Genomic DNA, 18,591 nt, shown 5'->3' with positions numbered 1-18,591 from the left:
TGGAGCTGCAGTGGTAGTTTTTGGACCTAATGTGGTTCTTGTTGGAGCAGATGTGGTTGTTGTTGCAGCTTTAGTGGTGGTTGTAGGAGCTGCTGTTGTGGTTGTAGGAGCTGCAGTTGTGGTTGTTGGAGCAGCTGTGGTTGTTGGAGAAGCTGTCATTGGTGTTGGAACTGCTGTTACAGTTGTGGGAGCTGCTGTGGTTGTTGTTGGAGCAGCTGTGGTTGTTGTTGGAGCTGCTGTGGTTGTTGTTGGAGCAGCTGTAGTTGTTGTTGGAACTGCTGTTGTTGTTGGAGCTGCTGTGGTAGTTGTTGGACCTAATGTGGTTGTTGTAGGAGCTGCAGTGGTAGTTTTTGGAGAAGATGTGGTTGTTGATGGAACTGCAGTGGTTGTTGTTTGAGCTGCAGAGGTAGTTGTTGGAGATGCTGTGGTGGTTTGTGGGGCTACTGTGGTTATGGTTGTAGGAGCTGCTGTTATGGTTGTTGGAGCAGTTGTGGTTGTTGTTGGAGCTACTGTGGTGGTTTGTGGTGCTGCTGTGGTTGATGTTGTCGGAGCTGCTGTCATAGTTCTAGGAGCAACTGTGGTTGTTGGAGCTGCTGTCGTCGTTGTTGGAGCTGTTGTCGTGGTTGTTGGAGCTTTAGTGGTTGTTGTTGGAGCAGATGTGGTTGTTGTTGGTGCAGCTGTGGTTGTTGTTAGAGCTGCAGTGGTGGTTGTAGGAGCTGCTGTTGTGGTTGTAGGAGCTGCAGTTGTGGTTGTTGGAGCAGCTGTGGTTGTTGTTGAAGCTGCTGTGGTTGTTGTAAGAGCAGCTGTGGTTGTTGTTGGAGCCGATATAGTTGTTGTTGGAGCAGCTGTGGTTGTTGTTGGAGCAGCTGTGGTTGTTGGAGCAACAGCTGTGGTTGTTGTTGGAGCAACTGTTTTTGTAATTGGAGCTGTTGTCGTGGTTGTAGGAGCAGCTGTTGTTGTTGGAGCAGCTGTTGTTGTTGGAGTAGATGTGGTTGTTTTTGGAGCTGCAGTGGTAGTTTTTGGACCTAATGTGGTTCTTGTTGGAGCAGATGTGGTTGTTGTTGCAGCTTTAGTGGTGGTTGTAGGAGCTGCTGTTGTGGTTGTAGGAGCTGCAGTTGTGGTTGTTGGAGCAGCTGTGGTTGTTGGAGAAGCTGTCATTGGTGTTGGAACTGCTGTTACAGTTGTGGGAGCTGCTGTGGTTGTTGTTGGAGCAGCTGTGGTTGTTGTTGGAGCTGCTGTGGTTGTTGTTGGAGCAGCTGTAGTTGTTGTTGGAACTGCTGTTGTTGTTGGAGCTGCTGTGGTAGTTGTTGGACCTAATGTGGTTGTTGTAGGAGCTGCAGTGGTAGTTTTTGGAGAAGATGTGGTTGTTGATGGAACTGCAGTGGTTGTTGTTTGAGCTGCAGAGGTAGTTGTTGGAGCTGTTGTCGTGGTTGTTGGAGCTTTAGTGGTTGTTGTTGGAGCTACTGTGGTGGTTTGTGGTGCTGCTGTGGTTGATGTTGTCGGAGCTGCTGTCATAGTTCTAGGAGCAACTGTGGTTGTTGGAGCTGCTGTCGTCGTTGTTGGAGCTGTTGTCGTGGTTGTTGGAGCTTTAGTGGTTGTTGTTGGAGCAGATGTGGTTGTTGTTGGTGCAGCTGTGGTTGTTGTTAGAGCTGCAGTGGTGGTTGTAGGAGCTGCTGTTGTGGTTGTAGGAGCTGCAGTTGTGGTTGGAGCAGCTGTCGTTGTTAGAGCAGCTGTGGTTGTTGTTGAAGCTGCTGTGGTTGTTGTAGGAGCAGCTGTGGTTGTTGTTGGACCTAATGTGGTTGTTGTAGAAGCTGCTGTGGTTGTTGTTGGAGGAGCTGTTGTGGCTGTAGGAGCTGCTGTGGTTGTTGGAGCTGTTGTGGTTGTTTTTTGAGCAGCTGTAGTTGTTGTTGGAGCAGCTGTGGTTGTTTTTGGAGCTGCTGTGGTTGTTGTTGGAGGAGCTGTTGTGGCTGTAGGAGCTGCTGTGGTTGTTGGAACTGATGTGGTTGTTGTTGGAGCTGCTGTGGTTGTTGTTGGAGCAGCTGTATTTGTTGTTGGAACTGCTGTTGTTGTTGGAGCTGCTGTGGTAGTTCTTGGACCTAATGTGGTTGTTGTAGGAGTAGCTGTGGTTGTTGTTGGACCTATTGTGGTTGTTGTAGAAGCTGCTGTGGTTGTTGTTGGAGTAGCCGTTGTGGCTGTTGGAACTGCTGTTGTTGTTGGAGCTGCTGTGGTAGTTCTTGGACCTAATGTGGTTGTTGTAGGAGTAGCTGTGGTTGTTGTTGGACCTATTGTGGTTGTTGTAGAAGCTGCTGTGGTTGTTGTTGGAGTAGCCGTTGTGGCTGTATGAGCTGCTGTGGTTGTTGGAGCTGTTGTGGTCGTTTTTTGAGCAACTGTAGTTGTTGTTGGAGCTGCTGTGGTTGTTGTTGGAGGAGCTGTTGTGGCTGTAGGAGCTGCTGTGGCTGTTGGAACTGATGTGGTTGTTGTTGGAGCTGCTGTGGTTGTTGTTGGAGCAGCTGTATTTGTTGTTGGAACTGCTGTTGTTGTTGGAGCTGCTGTGGTAGTTCTTGGACCTAATGTGGTTGTTGTAGGAGTAGCTGTGGTTGTTGTTGGACCTATTGTGGTTGTTGTAGAAGCTGCTGTGGTTGTTGTTGGAGTAGCCGTTGTGGCTGTAGGAGCTGCTGTGGTTGTTGGAGCTGTTGTGGTCATTTTTTGAGCAGCTGTAGTTGTTGTTGGAGCTGCTGTGGTTGTTGTTGGAGGAGCTGTTGTGGCTGTAGGAGCTGCTGTGGTTGTTGGAACTGATGTGGTTGTTGTTGGAGCTGCTGTGGTTGTTGTTGGAGCAGCTGTATTTGTTGTTGGAACTTCTGTTGTTGTTGGAGCTGCTGTGGTAGTTCTTGGACCTAATGTCGTTGTTGTAGGAGTAGCTGTGGTTGTTGTTGGACCTATTGTGGTTGTTGTAGAAGCTGCTGTGGTTGTTGTTGGAGTAGCCGTTGTGGCTGTAGGAGCTGCTGTGGTTGTTGGAGCTGTTGTGGTCGTTTTTTGAGCAGCTGTAGTTGTTGTTGGAGCTGCTGTGGTTGTTTTTGGACCTAATGTGGTTGTTGTAGGAGCTGCTGTGGTTGTTGTTGGAGGAGCTGTTGTGGCTGTAGGAGCTGCTGTGGTTGTTGAAACTGATGTGGTTGTCTTTGCAGCGGCTGTTGTTGTTGGAACTACAGTACTTGTTGGAGCAGCAGTGGTTGTTTTTGGAGCACCTGTGGTTGTTGTAGCATCTGTGGTTGATGTTCGAGCCTGTATGGTTGTTGTTGGAGCTGTTGTCGTGGTTGTAGGAGCAGCTATTGTTGTTGGAGCAGCTGTAGTTGTTGGAGCTGTTGTGGTTGTTGATTGAGCTGCTGTTGTGGCTGTGGGAGGTGTTGTGGTTGTAGGAGCAGCTGTTGTTGTTGGGGCAGCTGCTGTTGTTTGAGCTGCTGTGGTTGTTTTTGGAGCTGCTGTAGTTGGTGAAGCTGCTGTGGTAGTTGTTGGACCTAATGTGGTTGTTGTAGGAGCTGCAGTGGTAGTTTTATGAGAAGCTGTGGTTGTCGTTGGAACTGCTGCTGTGGTTGTTGTTGAAGCTGCTTTGGTTGTTGTAGCAGCAGCTGTGGTTGTTGTTGGAGCCGATATAGTTGTTGTTGGAGCAGCTGTAGTTGTTGTTGGAGCTGCTGTGGTTGTTTTTGGAGCTGCTGTTGTTGTTGGAGCTGCTGTGGTAGTTGTTGGACCTAATGTGGTTGTTGTAGGAGCTGCTATGGTTGTTGTTGGAGGAGCTGTTGTGGCTGAAGGAGATGCTGTGGTTGTTGGAGCTGATGTGGTTGTCTTTGCAGCGGCTGTGGTTGTTGGAACTGCAGTACTTGATGGAGCAGCAGTGGTTGTTGGAACTGCAGTAGTTATTGGAGCAGCAGTGGTTGTTAATGCAGCGGCTGTGGTTGTTGGAACTGCAGTACTTGTTGAAGCAGCAGTGGTTGTTGTTGGAGCACCTGTGGTTGTTGTAGCATCTGTGGTTGATGTTGGAGACTGTATGGTTGTTGTTGGAGCTGCTGTTGTTGTTGTTGGAGCTGTTGTAGGAGCAGCTGTTGTTGTTGGAGCAGCTGTAGTTGTTGGAGCTTTTGTGGTTGTTGATTGAGCTGCTGCTGTGGCTGTAGGAGCTGCTGTGGTTGTTGGAGCTAGTGTTGTGGTTGTAGGAGCAGCTGTGGTTGTTGGAGAAGCTGCGGTTGTTGGAGCAGCTGTGGTTGTTGGAGCAGCTGTGGTTGTTGGAGAAGCTGTCGTTGGTATTGGAGCAGCTGTGGTTGTGGATGGAACAGCTTTGGTTGTTGATTGTGCTGCTGTTTTAGTTGTAGGAGCTGCTGTTGTGGTTGAAGGAGATGCTGTTGTGGTAGTTGGAGCGGCTGTGGTTGGTGTTGGACCTAATGTGGTTGTTGGAGCAGCTGTCGTTGGTGTTGGAGCAGCTGTTGTGATTGGAGGAGCTGCTGTTGTGGTTGTAGGAGCTGCTTTTGTGGTTGTAGAAGCTGCTGTTGTGGTTGTTGGAGCAGCTGTTGTTGTTGGAGCAGCTGTCGTTGGTGTTGGAACAGCTGTGGTTGTTGGAGCAGGTGTCGTTGGTGTAGGAGCAGCTGTGGTTGTTGTTGGAGCAGCTGTGGTTGTTGGAGGAGCTGCAGTGGTAGTTTTATGAGAAGCTGTGGTTGTCGTTGGAACTGCAGCTGTGGTTGTTGGAGCAGCTGTGGTTGTTGTTGAAGCTGCTTTGGTTGTTGTAGCAGCAGCTTTGGTTGTTGTTGGAGCCGATATAGTTGTTGTTGGAGCAGCTGTAGTTGTTGTTGGAGCTGCTGTGGTTGTTTTTGGAGCTGCTGTTGTTGTTGGAGCTGCTGTGGTAGTTGTTGGACCTAATGTGGTTGTTGTAGGAGCTGCTATGGTTGTTGTTGGAGGAGCTGTTGTGGCTGAAGGAGTTGCTGTGGTTGTTGGAGCTGATGTGGTTGTCTTTGCAGCGGCTGTGGTTGTTGGAACTGCAGTACTTGATGGAGCAGCAGTGGTTGTTTGAACTGCAGTAGTTATTGGAGCAGCAGTGGTTGTTAATGCAGCGGCTGTGGTTGTTGGAACTGCAGTACTTGTTGAAGCAGCAGTGGTTGTTGTTGGAGCACCTGTGGTTGTTGTAGCATCTGTGGTTGATGTTGGAGACTGTATGGTTGTTGTTGGAGCTGCTGTTGTTGTTGTTGGAGCTGTTGTAGGAGCAGCTGTTGTTGTTGGAGCAGCTGTAGTTGTTGGAGCTGTTGTGGTTGTTGATTGAGCTGCTGCTGTGGCTGTAGGAGCTGCTGTGGTTGTTGGAGCTAGTGTTGTGGTTGTAGGAGCAGCTGTGGTTGTTGGAGAAGCTGTGGTTGTAGGAGCAGCTGTGGTTGTTGGAGCAGCTGTGGTTGTTGGAGAAGCTGTCGTTGGTATTGGAGCAGCTGTGGTTGTGGATTGAGCAGCTGTGGTTGTTGATTGAGCTGCTGTTTTAGTTGTAGGAGCTGCTGTTGTGGTTGAAGGAGATGCTGTTGTGGTTGTTGGAGCGGCTGTGGTTGGTGTTGGACCTAATGTGGTTGTTGGAGCAGGTGTCGTTGGTGTAGGAGCAGCTGTGGTTGTTGTTGGAGCAGCTGTGGTTGTTGGAGCAGCTGTGGTTGTTGTTGGAGCAGCTGTGGTTGTTGGAGCAGCTGTCGTTGGTGTTGGAGCAGCTGTTGTGGTTGGAGGAGCTACTGTTGTGGTTGTAAGAGCAGCTGTGGTTGTTGGAGCAGCTGTGGTTGTTGGAGAAGCTGTCATTGGTGTTGAAGCAGCTGTGGTTGTGGTTGGAGCAGCTGTTGTTGTTGATTGAGCTGCTGTTTTGGTTAGAGGAGCTGCTGTTGTGGTTGTAGGAGCTGCTGTTGTGGTTGTAGGAGATGCTGTTGTGGTTCTTGGAGCAGCTGTGGTTGGTGTTGGACCTAATGGGGTTGTTGGAGCAGCTGTCGTTGGTGTTGGAGCAGCTGTTGTGGTTGGAGGAGCTACTGTTGTGGTTGTAAGAGCAGCTGTGGTTGTTGGAGCAGCTGTGGTTGTTGGAGAAGCTGTCATTGGTGTTGAAGCAGCTGTGGTTGTGGTTGGAGCAGCTGTTGTTGTTGATTGAGCTGCTGTTTTGGTTAGAGGAGCTGCTGTTGTGGTTGTTGGAAGAGCTGTGGTTGGTGTTGTCGCAGCTGTGGTTACTGTTGGAGCTACTGTGGTGGTTTGTGGGGCTGCTGTGGTTGTTGTTGTTGGAAATGCTGTCATAGTTCTAGGAACAGCTGTTGTTGTTGGAGCAATTGTGGTTGTAGATGGAGCTGCTGTTGTTTGAGTAGCTGTGGTTGTTGGATCAGTTGTGGTTGTTGGAGAAGCTGTGGTTTGTGGAGCTGCTGTTCTGGTTGTAGGAGCTGCTGTTGTGGTTGTTGGAGCAGCTGTGGTTGTTGGAGCAGCTGTGGTTGTTGGAGCTACTGTTGTGGTTATAGGAGCTGCTGTTGTGGTTGTTGGAGCAGCTGTGGTTGTTGGAAAAGCTGTCGTTTTTGTTGGAGCACTTGTTGTTGTTATTGGAGTAGCTGTCGTCGGTGTTGGAGCCACTGTGGTTGTGGTTGGAGCTACTGTGGTTGTTGTTGGAGCTGCTGTTGTTTGAGTAGCTGTGGTTGTTGGATCAGTTGTGGTTGTTGGAGAAGCTGTGGTTGTTGGAGCTACTGTTGTGGTTATAGGAGCTGCTGTTGTGGTTGTTGGAGCAGCTGTGGTTGTGGTTGGAGCTGCTGTGGTTGTTGGAGCAGCTGCTGTTGTTTGAGCAGCTGTGGTTGTTGGAGCAGCTGTGGTTGTTGGCGCTGCTGTGGTTGTTGGAGCAGCTGTGGTTGTTGGAGCTGTTGTTGTGGTTGTTGGAGAAGCTGTGGTTGTTTGAGCAGCTGTGGTTGGTGGAGCTGCTGTTGTGGTTGGAGGAGCTACTGTTGTGGTTGTAAGAGCAGCTGTGGTTGTTGGAACTGTTGTGGTTGTCTTTGCAGCGGCTGTTGTTGTTGGAACTGCAGTACTTGTTGGAGCACCAGTGGTTGTTGTTGCAGCGGCTGTGGTTGTTGGAACTGCAGTACTTGTTGGAGCAGCAGTGGTTGTTGTTGGAGCACCTGTGGTTGTTGTAGCATCTGTGGTTGATGTTCGAGCCTGTATGGTTGTTGTTGGAGCTGTTGTCGTGGTTGTAGGAGCAGCTATTGTTGTTGGAGCAGCTGTAGTTGTTGGAGCTGTTGTGGTTGTTGATTGAGCTGCTGTTGTGGCTGTGGGAGGTGTTGTGGTTGTAGGAGCAGCTGTTGTTGTTGGAGCAGCTGCTGTTGTTTGAGTAGCTTTGGTTGTCGGAGCTGTTGTGGTCGTTGATTGAGCTGCTGTTGTGGCTGTAGGAGCTGCTGTGGTTGTTGGAGCTAGTGTTGTGGTTGTTGGAGCAGCTGTTGGTGTTGGAGCTGCTGTTGTTGTTGGAGCTGCTGTGGTTGTTTTTGGAGCTGCTGTAGTTGTTGAAGCTGCTGTGGTAGTTGTTGAAGCTGCTTTGGTTGTTGTAGCAGAAGCTGTGGTTGTCTGAACTGCAGTACTTGTTGAAGCAGCAGTGGTTGTTGTTGGAGCACCTGTGGTTGTTGTAGCATCTGTGGTTGATGTTGGAGACTGTATGGTTGTTGTTGGAGCAGCTGTAGTTGTTGGAGCTGTTGTGGTTGTTGATTGAGCTGCTGTTGTGGCTGTAGGAGCTGCTGTGGTTGTTGGAGCTAATGTTGTGGTTGTAGGAGCAGCTGTGGTTGTTTGAGCAGCTGTGGTTGTTGGAGCAGCTGTGGTTGTTGGAGAAGCTGTCGTTGGTATTGGAGCAGCTGTGGTTGTGGATGGAGCAGCTGTGGTTGTTGATTGAGCTGCTGTTTTGGTTGTAGGAGCTGCTGTTGTGGTTGAAGGAGATGCTCTTGTGGTTGTTGGAGCAGCTGTGGTTGGTGTTGGACCTAATGTGGTTGTTGGAGCAGCTGTCGTTGGTGTTGGAGCAGCTGTTGTGGTTGGAGGAGCTGCTGTTGTGGTTGTAGGAGCTGCTTTTGTGGTTGTAGGAGCTGCTGTTGTGGTTGTTGGAGCAGCTGTGGTTGTTGGAGCAGCTGTGGTTGTTGTTGGAGCAGCTGTGGTTGTTGGAGCAGCTGTGGTTGGTGTTGGAGCAGCTGTGGTTGTTGTTGGAGCAGCTGTGGTTGTAGGAGCTGCTGTTGTGGTTGTTGGAAGAGCTGTGGTTGGTGTTGTAGCAGCTGTGGTTGTTGGAGCAGCTGTGGTTGTAGATGGAGCTGTTGTCTTGGTTGTAGGAGCAGTTGTTGTTGTTGGAGCAGCTGTGATTGTTGGAGAAGCTGTGGTTTGTGTAGCTGCTGTTGTGGTTGTTGGAACAGCTGTGATTGGTGTTGGACCTAATGTGGTTGTTGGAGCAGCTGTTGTGGTTGGAGGAGCTGCTGTTGTGGTTGTAGGAGCTGCTTTTGTGGTTGTAGGAGCTGCTTTTGTGGTTGTTGGAGCAGCTGTTGTTGTTGGAGCAGCTGTCGTTGGTGTTGGAACAGCTGTGGTTGTTGGAGCAGGTGTCGTTGGTGTAGGAGCAGCTGTGGTTGTTGTTGGAGCAGCTGTGATTGTTAAAGCAGCTGTGGTTGTGGTTGTAGGAGCTGCTTTTGTGGTTGTAGGAGCTGCTGTTGTGGTTGTTGGAGCAGCTGTGGTTGTTGGAGCAGGTGTCGTTGGTGTTGGAGCAGCTGTGGTTGTTGTAGCAGCTATGGTTGGTGTTGGAGCAGCTGTGGTTGTTGGTTGAGCTCCTGTTTTAGTTGTAGATTTAGCTGCTGTTGTGGTTGTAGGAGATGCTGTTGTGGTTGTTGGAGCAGCTGTGGTTGGTGTTGGACCTAATGTGGTTGTTGGAGCAGCTGTCTTTGGTGTTGGAGCAGCTGTTGTGGTTGGAGGAGCTGCTGTTGTGGTTGTAGGAGCTGCTGTTGTGGTTGTAGGAGCTGCTGTTGTGTTTGTTGGAGCAGCTGTTGTTGTTGGAGCAGCTGTCGTTGGTGTTGGAGCAGCTGTTGGTGTTGGAGGAGCTACTGTTGTGGTTGTAAGAGCAGCTGTGGTTGTTGGAGCAACTGTGGTTGTTGGAGAAGCTGTCATTGGTGTTGAAGCAGCTGTGGTTGTGGTTGGAGCAGCTGTTGTTGTTGGAGCAGCTGTCGTTGGTGTTGGAGCAGCTGTTGGTGTTGGAGGAGCTACTGTTGTGGTTGTAAGAGCAGCTGTGGTTGTTGGAGCAACTGTGCTTGTTGGAGCAGCTGTGGTTGTAGATGGAGCTTTTGTCTTGGTTGTAGGAGCAGTTGTTGTTGTTGGAGCAGCTGTGATTGTTGGAGAAGCTGTTTTTGGTGTAGCTGCTGTTGTGGTTTTTGGAACAGCTGTGGTTGGTGTTGGACCTAATGTGGTTGTTGGAGCAGCTGTTGTGGTTGGAGGAGCTGCTGTTGTGGTTGTAGGAGCTGCTGTTGTGTTTGTTGGAGCAGCTGTTGTTGTTGGAGCAGCTGTCGTTGGTGTTGGAGCAGCTGTTGTGGTTGGAGGAGCTACTGTTGTGGTTGTAAGAGCAGCTGTGGTTGTTGGAGCAGCTGTCATTGGTGCTGAAGCAGCTGTGGTTGTGGTTGGAGCAGCTGTTGTTGTTGATTGAGCTGCTGTTTTGGTTAGAGGAGCTGCTGTTGTGGTTGTAGGAGCTGCTGTTGTGGTTGTTGGAAGAGCTGTGGTTGGTGTTGTAGCAGCTGTGGTTGTTGGAGCAGCTGTGGTTGTAGATGGAGCTGTTGTCTTGGTTGTAGGAGCAGTTGTTGTTGTTGGAGCAGCTGTGATTGTTGGAGAAGCTGTGGTTGGTGTAGCTGCTGTTGTGGTTGTTGGAACAGCTGTGGTTGGTGTTGGACCTAATGTGGTTGTTGGAGCAGCTGTCGTTGGTGTTGGAGCAGCTGTTGTGGTTGGAGGAGCTGCTGTTGTGGTTGTAGGAGCTGCTTTTGTGGTTGTAGGAGCTGCTGTTGTGGTTGTTGGAGCATCTGTTGTTGTAGGAGCAGCTGTGGTTGGTGTTGGAACAGCTGTGGTTGTTGGAGCAGGTGTCGTTGGTGTAGGAGCAGCTGTGGTTGTTGTTGGAGGAGCTGTGGTTGTTGGAGCAGCTGTGGTTGGTGTTGGAGCAGCTGTGGTTGTTGGTTGAGCTCCTGTTTTAGTTGTAGATTTAGCTGCTGTTGTGGTTGTAGGAGATGCTGTTGTGGTTGTTGGAGCAGCTGTGGTTGGTGTTGGACCTAATGTGGTTGTTGGAGCAGCTGTCTTTGGTGTTGGAGCAGCTGTTGTGGTTGGAGGAGCTGCTGTTGTGGTTGTTGGAGCTGCTGTTGTGGTTGTAAGAGCAGCTGTGGTTGTTGGAGCAGCTGTGGTTGTTTGAGAAGCTGTCATTGGTGTTGAAGCAGCTGTGGTTGTGGTTGGAGCAGCTGTTGTTGTTGATTGAGCTGCTGTTTTGGTTAGAGGAGCTGCTGTTGTGGTTGTAGGAGCTGCTGTTGTGGTTGTTGGAAGAGCTGTGGTTGGTGTTGTAGCAGCTGTGGTTGTTGGAGCAGCTGTGGTTGTAGATGGAGCTGTTGTCTTGGTTGTAGGAGCAGTTGTTGTTGTTGGAGCAACTGTGATTGTTGGAGAAGCTGTGGTTGGTGTAGCTGCTGTTGTGGTTGTTGGAACAGCTGTGGTTGGTGTTGGACCTAATGTGGTTGTTGGAGCAGCTGTTGTGGTTGGAGGAGCTGCTGTTGTGGTTGTAGGAGCTGCTTTTGTGGTTGTAGGAGCTGCTTTTGTGGTTGTTGGAGCAGCTGTTGTTGTTGGAGCAGCTGTCGTTGGTGTTGGAACAGCTGTGGTTGTTGTAGCAGGTGTCGTTGGTGTAGGAGCAGCTGTGGTTGTTGTTGGAGCAGCTGTGGTTGTTGAAGCAGCTGTGGTTGGTGTTGGAGCAGCTTTGGTTGTTGGTTGAGCTCCTGTTTTAGTTGTAGATTTAGCTGCTGTTGTGGTTGTAGGAGATGCTGTTGTGGTTGTTGGAGCAGCTGTGGTTGGTGTTGGACCTAATGTGGTTGTTGGAGCAGCTGTCTTTGGTGTTGGAGCAGCTGTTGTGGTTGGAGGAGCTGCTGTTGTGGTTGTAAGAGCAGCTGTGGTTGTTGGAGCAGCTGTGGTTGTTGGAGAAGCTGTCATTGGTGTTGAAGCAGCTGTGGTTGTGGTTGGAGCAGCTGTTGTTGTTGATTGAGCTGCTGTTTTGGTTAGAGGAGCTGCTGTTGTGGTTGTAGGAGCTGCTGTTGTTGTTGTTGTTGGAAGAGCTGTGGTTGGTGTTGTAGCAGCTGTGGTTGTTGGAGCAGCTGTGGTTGTAGATGGAGCTGTTGTCTTGGTTGAAGGAGCAGTTGTTATTGTTGGAGCAGCTGTGATTGTTGGAGCAGCTGTCGTTAGTGTTGAAGCAGTTGTGGTTGTGGATGGAGCAGCTGTGGTTGTTGATTGAGCTGCTGTTGTGGTTGTAGGAGCTGCTGTTGTGGTTGAAGGAGATGCTGTTGTGGTTGTTGGAGCAGCTGTGGTTGGTGTTGGACCTAATGTGGTGGTTGGAGCAGCTGTCGTTGGTGTTGGAGCAGCTGTTGTGGTTGGAGGAGCTGCTGTTGTGGTTGTAGGAGCTGCTGTGGCTATTGGAGCTAGTGTTGTGGTTGTAGGAGCAGCTGTGGTTGTTGGAGCAGCTGTGGTTGTTTGAGCAGCTGTGGTTGTTGGAGCAGCTGTGGTTGTTGGAGAAGCTGTCGTTGGTATTGGAGCAGCTGTTGTGGTTGGAGGAGCTGCTGTTTTGGTTGTAGGAGCTGCTTTTGTGGTTGTAGGAGCTGCTGTTGTGGTTGTTGGAGCAGCTGTTGTTGTTGGAGCAGCTGTCATTGGTGTTGGAACAGCTGTGGTTGTTGGAGCAGCTGTGGTTGGTGTTGGAGCAGCTGTTGTGGTTGAAGGAGCTGCTGTTGTGGTTGTAGGAGCTGCTGTGGTTATTGGAGCTAGTGTTGTGGTTGTAGGAGCAGCTGTGGTTGTTGGAGAAGCTGTGGTTGGTATTGGAGCAGCTGTGGTTGTTGGTTGAGCTCCTGTTTTAGTTGTAGATTTAGCTGCTGTTGTGGTTGTAGGAGATGCTGTTGTGGTTGTTGGAGCAGCTGTGGTTGGTGTTGGACCTAATGTGGTTGTTGGAGCAGCTGTCGTTGGTGTTGGAGCAGCTGTTGTTGTTGGAGGAGCTGCTGTTGTGGTTGTAGGAGCTGCTTTTGTGGTTGTAGGAGCTGCTGTTGTGGTTGAAGCAGCTGTGGTTGTTGTTGGAGCAGCTGTGGTTGTTGGAGCAGCTGTGGTTGGTGTTGGAGCAGCTGTGGTTGTTGGTTGAGCTCCTGTTTTAGTTGTAGATTTAGCTGCTGTTGTGGTTGTAGGAGATGCTGTTGTGGTTGTTGGAGCAGCTGTGGTTGGTGTTGGACCTAATGTGGTTGTTGGAGCAGCTGTCGTTGGTGTTGGAGCAGCTGTTGTGGTTGGAGGAGCTGCTGTTGTGGTTGTATGAGCAGCTGTGGTTGTTGGAGCAGCTGTGGATGTTGGAGAAGCTGTCATTGGTGCTGAAGCAGCTGTGGTTGTGGTTGGAGCAGCTGTTGTTGTTGATTGAGCTGCTGTTTTGGTTAGAGGAGCTGCTGTTGTGGTTGTAGGAGCTGCTGTTGTGGTTGTTGGAAGAGCTGTGTTTGGTGTTGTAGCAGCTGTGGTTGTTGGAGCAGCTGTGGTTGTAGATGGAGCTGTTGTCTTGGTTGTAGGAGCAGTTGTTGTTGTTGGAGCAGCTGTGATTGTTGGAGAAGCTGTGGTTGGTGTAGCTGCTGTTGTGGTTGTTGGAACAGCTGTGGTTGGTGTTGGACCTAATGTGGTTGTTGGAGCAGCTGTTGTGGTTGGAGGAGCTGCTGTTGTGGTTGTAGGAGCTGCTTTTGTGGTTGTAGGAGCTGCTTTTGTGGTTGTTGGAGCAGCTGTTGTGGTTGGAGCAGCTGTGGTTGTGGTTGGAACAGCTGTGGTTGTTGGAGCAGGTGTCGTTGGTGTAGGAGCAGCTGTGGTTGTTGTTGGAGCAGCTGTGGTTGTTGGAGCAGCTGTGGTCGGTGTTGGAGCAGCTGTGGTTGTTGGTTGAGCTCCTGTTTCAGTTGTAGATTTAGCTGCTGTTGTGGTTGTAGGAGATGCTGTTGTGGTTGTTGGAGCAGCTGTGGTTGGTGTTGGACCTAATGTGGTTGTTGGAGCAGCTGTCTTTGGTGTTGGAGCAGCTGTTGTGGTTGGAGGAGCTGCTGTTGTGGTTGTAGGAGCTGCTGTTGTGGTTGTAAGAGCAGCTGTGGTTGTTGGAGCAGCTGTGGTTGTTGGAGAAGCTGTCATTGGTGTTGAAGCAGCTGTGGTTGTGGTTGGAGCAGCTGTTGTTGTTGATTGAGCTGCTGTTTTGGTTAGAGGAGCTGCTGTTGTGGTTGTTGGAAGAGCTGTGGTTGGTGTTGTCGCAGCTGTGGTTACTGTTGGAGCTACTGTGGTGGTTTGTGGGGCTGCTGTGGTTGTTGTTGTTGTAAATGCTGTCATAGTTCTAGGAACAGCTGTTGTTGTTGGAGCAATTGTGGTTGTAGATGGAGCTCCTGTTGTTTGAGTAGCTGTGGTTGTTGGATCAGTTGTGGTTGTTGGAGAAGCTGTGGTTTGTGGAGCTGCTGTTCTGGTTGTAGGAGCTGCTGTTGTGGTTGTTGGAGCAGCTGTGGTTGTTGGAGCAGCTGTGGTTGTTGGAGCTACTGTTGTGGTTATAGGAGCTGCTGTTGTGGTTGTTGGAGCAGCTGTGGTTGTTGGAAAAGCTGTCGTTTTTGTTGGAGCACTTGTTGTTGTTATTGGAGTAGCTGTCGTTGGTGTTGGAGCCACTGTGGTTGTGGTTGGAGCTACTGTGGTTGTTGTTGGAGCTGCTGTTGTTTGAGTAGCTGTGGTTGTTGGATCAGTTGTGGTTGTTGGAGAAGCTGTGGTTGTTGGAGCTACTGTTGTGGTTATAGGAGCTGCTGTTGTGGTTGTTGGAGCAGCTGTGGTTGTGGTTGGAGCTGCTGTGGTTGTTGGAGCAGCTGCTGTTGTTTGAGCAGCTGTGGTTGTTGGAGCAGCTGTGGTTGTTGGCGCTGCTGTGGTTGTTGGAGCAGCTGTGGTTGTTGGAGCTGCTGTTGTGGTTGTTGGAGAAGCTGTGGTTGTTTGAGCAGCTGTGGTTGGTGGAGCTGCTGTTGTGGTTGGAGGAGCTACTGTTGTGGTTGTAAGAGCAGCTGTGGTTGTTGGAACTGTTGTGGTTGTCTTTGCAGCGGCTGTTGTTGTTGGAACTGCAGTACTTGTTGGAGCACCAGTGGTTGTTGTTGCAGCGGCTGTGGTTGTTGGAACTGCAGTACTTGTTGGAGCAGCAGTGGTTGTTGTTGGAGCACCTGTGGTTGTTGTAGCATCTGTGGTTGATGTTCGAGCCTGTATGGTTGTTGTTGGAGCTGTTGTCGTGGTTGTAGGAGCAGCTATTGTTGTTGGAGCAGCTGTAGTTGTTGGAGCTGTTGTGGTTGTTGATTGAGCTGCTGTTGTGGCTGTGGGAGGTGTTGTGGTTGTAGGAGCAGCTGTTGTTGTTGGAGCAGCTGCTGTTGTTTGAGTAGCTTTGGTTGTCGGAGCTGTTGTGGTCGTTGATTGAGCTGCTGTTGTGGCTGTAGGAGCTGCTGTGGTTGTTGGAGCTAGTGTTGTGGTTGTTGGAGCAGCTGTTGGTGTTGGAGCTGCTGTTGTTGTTGGAGCTGCTGTGGTTGTTTTTGGAGCTGCTGTAGTTGTTGAAGCTGCTGTGGTAGTTGTTGAAGCTGCTTTGGTTGTTGTAGCAGAAGCTGTGGTTGTCTGAACTGCAGTACTTGTTGAAGCAGCAGTGGTTGTTGTTGGAGCAGCTGTGGTTGTTGTAGCATCTGTGGTTGATGTTGGAGACTGTATGGTTGTTGTTGGAGCAGCTGTAGTTGTTGGAGCTGTTGTGGTTGTTGATTGAGCTGCTGTTGTGGCTGTAGGAGCTGCTGTGGTTGTTGGAGCTAGTGTTGTGGTTGTAGGAGCAGCTGTGGTTGTTTGAGCAGCTGTGGTTGTTGGAGCAGCTGTGGTTGTTGGAGAAGCTGTCGTTGGTATTGGAGCAGCTGTGGTTGTGGATGGAGCAGCTGTGGTTGTTGATTGAGCTGCTGTTTTGGTTGTAGGAGCTGCTGTTGTGGTTGAAGGAGATGCTCTTGTGGTTGTTGGAGCAGCTGTGGTTGGTGTTGGACCTAATGTGGTTGTTGGAGCAGCTGTCGTTGGTGTTGGAGCAGCTGTTGTGGTTGGAGGAGCTGCTGTTGTGGTTGTAGGAGCTGCTTTTGTGGTTGTAGGAGCTGCTGTTGTGGTTGTTGGAGCAGCTGTGGTTGTTGGAGCAGCTGTGGTTGTTGTTGGAGCAGCTGTGGTTGTTGGAGCAGCTGTGGTTGGTGTTGGAGCAGCTGTGGTTGTTGGTTGAGCTCCTGTTTTAGTTGTAGATTTAGCTGCTGTTGTGGTTGTAGGAGATGCTGTTGTGGTTGTAGGAGCAGCTGTGGTTGGTGTTGGACCTAATGTGGTTGTTGGAGCAGCTGTCTTTGGTGTTGGAGCAGCTGTTGTGGTTGGAGGAGCTGCTGTTGTGGTTGTAGGAGCTGCTGTTGTTGTTGGAGCAGCTGTCGTTGGTGTTGGAACAGCTGTGGTTGTTGGAGCAGGTGTCGTTGGTGTAGGAGCAGCTGTGGTTGTTGTTGGAGCAGCTGTGATTGTTAAAGCAGCTGTGGTTGTGGTTGTAGGAGCTGCTGTTGTGGTTGTTGGAGCAGCTGTGGTTGTTGGAGCAGGTGTCGTTGGTGTTGGAGCAGCTGTGGTTGTTGTAGCAGCTATGGTTGGTGTTGGAGCAGCTGTGGTTGTTGGTTGAGCTCCTGTTTTAGTTGTAGATTTAGCTGCTGTTGTGGTTGTAGGAGATGCTGTTGTGGTTGTTGGAGCAGCTGTGGTTGGTGTTGGACCTAATGTGGTTGTTGGAGCAGCTGTCTTTGGTGTTGGAGCAGCTGTTGTGGTTGGAGGAGCTGCTGTTGTGGTTGTAGGAGCTGCTGTTGTGGTTGTAGGAGCTGCTGTTGTGTTTGTTGGAGCAGCTGTTGTTGTTGGAGCAGCTGTCGTTGGTGTTGGAGCAGCTGTTGGTGTTGGAGGAGCTACTGTTGTGGTTGTAAGAGCAGCTGTGGTTGTTGGAGCAACTGTGGTTGTTGGAGAAGCTGTCATTGGTGTTGAAGCAGCTGTGGTTGTGGTTGGAGCAGCTGTTGTTGTTGATTGAGCTGCTGTTTTGGTTAGAGGAGCTGCTGTTGTGGTTGTAGGAGCTGCTGTTGTGGTTGTTGGAAGAGCTGTGGTTGGTGTTGTAGCAGCTGTGGTTGTTGGAGCCGCTGTGGTTGTAGATGGAGCTGTTGTCTTGGTTGTAGGAGCAGTTGTTGTTGTTGGAGCAGCTGTGATTGTTGGAGAAGCTGTGGTTGGTGTAGCTGCTGTTGTGGTTGTTGGAACAGCTGTGGTTGGTGTTGGACCTAATGTGGTTGTTGGAGCAGCTGTTGTGGTTGGAGGAGCTGCTGTTGTGGTTGTAGGAGCTGCTTTTGTGGTTGTAGGAGCTGCTTTTGTGGTTGGAGGAGCAGCTGTTGTTGTTGGAGCAGCTGTCGTTGGTGTTGGAACAGCTGTGGTTGTTGGAGCAGGTGTCGTTGGTGTAGGAGCAGCTGTGGTTGTTGTTGGAGCAGCTGTGGTTGTTGGAGCAGCTGTGGTTGTTGTTGGAGCAGCTGTGGTTGTTGGAGCAGCTGTGGTTGTTGGAGAAGCTGTCATTGGTGCTGAAGCAGCTGTGGTTGTGGTTGGAGCAGCTGTTGTTGTTGATTGAGCTGCTGTTTTGGTTAGAGGAGCTGCTGTTGTGGTTGTAGGAGCTGCTGTTGTGGTTGTTGGAAGAGCTGTGGTTGGTGTTGTAGCAGCTGTGGTTGTTGGAGCAGCTGTGGTTGTAGATGGAGCTGTTGTCTTGGTTGTAGGAGCAGTTGTTGTTGTTGGAGCAGCTGTGATTGTTGGAGAAGCTGTGGTTGGTGTAGCTGCTGTTGTGGTTGTTGGAACAGCTGTGGTTGGTGTTGGACCTAATGTGGTTGTTGGAGCAGCTGTCGTTGGTGTTGGAGCAGCTGTTGTGGTTGGAGGAGCTGCTGTTGTGGTTGTAGGAGCTGCTTTTGTGGTTGTAGGAGCTGCTGTTGTGGTTGTTGGAGCATCTGTTGTTGTTGGAGCAGCTGTGGTTGGTGTTGGAACAGCTGTGGTTGTTGGAGCAGGTGTCGTTGGTGTAGGAGCAGCTGTGGTTGTTGTTGGAGGAGCTGTGGTTGTTGGAGCAGCTGTGGTTGGTGTTGGAGCAGCTGTGGTTGTTGGTTGAGCTCCTGTTTTAGTTGTAGATTTAGCTGCTGTTGTGGTTGTAGGAGATGCTGTTGTGGTTGTTGGAGCAGCTGTGGTTGGTGTTGGACCTAATGTGGTTGTTGGAGCAGCTGTCTTTGGTGTTGGAGCAGCTGTTGTGGTTGGAGGAGCTGCTGTTGTGGTTGTTGGAGCTGCTGTTGTGGTTGTAAGAGCAGCTGTGGTTGTTGGAGCAGCTGTGGTTGTTTGAGAAGCTGTCATTGGTGTTGAAGCAGCTGTGGTTGTGGTTGGAGCAGCTGTTGTTGTTGATTGAGCTGCTGTTTTGGTTAGAGGAGCTGCTGTTGTGGTTGTAGGAGCTGCTGTTGTGGTTGTTGGAAGAGCTGTGGTTGGTGTTGTAGCAGCTGTGGTTGTTGGAGCAGCTGTGGTTGTAGATGGAGCTGTTGTCTTGGTTGTAGGAGCAGTTGTTGTTGTTGGAGCAACTGTGATTGTTGGAGAAGCTGTGGTTGGTGTAGCTGCTGTTGTGGTTGTTGGAACAGCTGTGGTTGGTGTTGGACCTAATGCGGTTGTTGGAGCAGCTGTTGTGGTTGGAGGAGCTGCTGTTGTGGTTGTAGGAGCTGCTTTTGTGGTTGTAGGAGCTGCTTTTGTGGTTGTTGGAGCAGCTGTTGTTGTTGGAGCAGCTGTCGTTGGTGTTGGAACAGCTGTGGTTGTTGTAGCAGGTGTCGTTGGTGTAGGAGCAGCTGTGGTTGTTGTTGGAGCAGCTGTGGTTGTTGAAGCAGCTGTGGTTGGTGTTGGAGCAGCTGTGGTTGTTGGTTGAGCTCCTGTTTTAGTTGTAGATTTAGCTGCTGTTGTGGTTGTAGGAGATGCTGTTGTGGTTGTTGGAGCAGCTGTGGTTGGTGTTGGACCTAATGTGGTTGTTGGAGCAGCTGTCTTTGGTGTTGGAGCAGCTGTTGTGGTTGGAGGAGCTGCTGTTGTGGTTGTAAGAGCAGCTGTGGTTGTTGGAGCAGCTGTGGTTGTTGGAGAAGCTGTCATTGGTGTTGAAGCAGCTGTGGTTGTGGTTGGAGCAGCTGTTGTTGTTGATTGAGCTGCTGTTTTGGTTAGAGGAGCTGCTGTTGTGGTTGTAGGAGCTGCTGTTGTTGTTGTTGTTGGAAGAGCTGTGGTTGGTGTTGTAGCAGCTGTGGTTGTTGGAGCAGCTGTGGTTGT

The 18,591-nt window shown here is 50.3% G+C and overlaps 2 protein-coding genes across 2 annotated transcripts; both read right to left on the bottom strand.

The window, feature by feature from the left end:
- Positions 1-285: 285 nt before the first annotated feature.
- Positions 286-5,844, bottom strand: LOC136177517 (mucin-2-like; the record flags this gene model as incomplete). The annotated part of the gene is made up of 7 exons (XM_065950941.1): positions 286-554; positions 1,314-1,878; positions 2,059-3,017; positions 3,106-3,389; positions 3,744-3,964; positions 4,510-4,989; positions 5,698-5,844. Coding segments are annotated over 7 exons (2,925 nt in total), but the record flags the coding sequence as incomplete, so codon positions are not given.
- Positions 5,845-6,673: 829 nt separating this feature from the next.
- On the bottom strand, positions 6,674-17,652 carry LOC136177516 (proteoglycan 4-like). Its single transcript, XM_065950939.1, has 6 exons — positions 16,963-17,652; positions 15,276-16,125; positions 14,886-14,955; positions 14,343-14,744; positions 7,047-7,448; positions 6,674-6,797 (listed from the first exon to the last, which is right to left on the bottom strand). Exons 1-6 carry the CDS (start codon positions 17,650-17,652, stop codon positions 6,674-6,676), a joined length of 2,538 nt encoding a protein of 845 aa, XP_065807011.1.
- Between the last annotated feature and the right edge of the window lie 939 nt (positions 17,653-18,591).

Source organism: Labrus bergylta, chromosome 22, assembly GCF_963930695.1.
Source record: "Labrus bergylta chromosome 22, fLabBer1.1, whole genome shotgun sequence".
NCBI lineage: Eukaryota > Metazoa > Chordata > Actinopteri > Labriformes > Labridae > Labrus > Labrus bergylta.
This window is presented reverse-complemented; position numbering and strand designations above follow the sequence as displayed.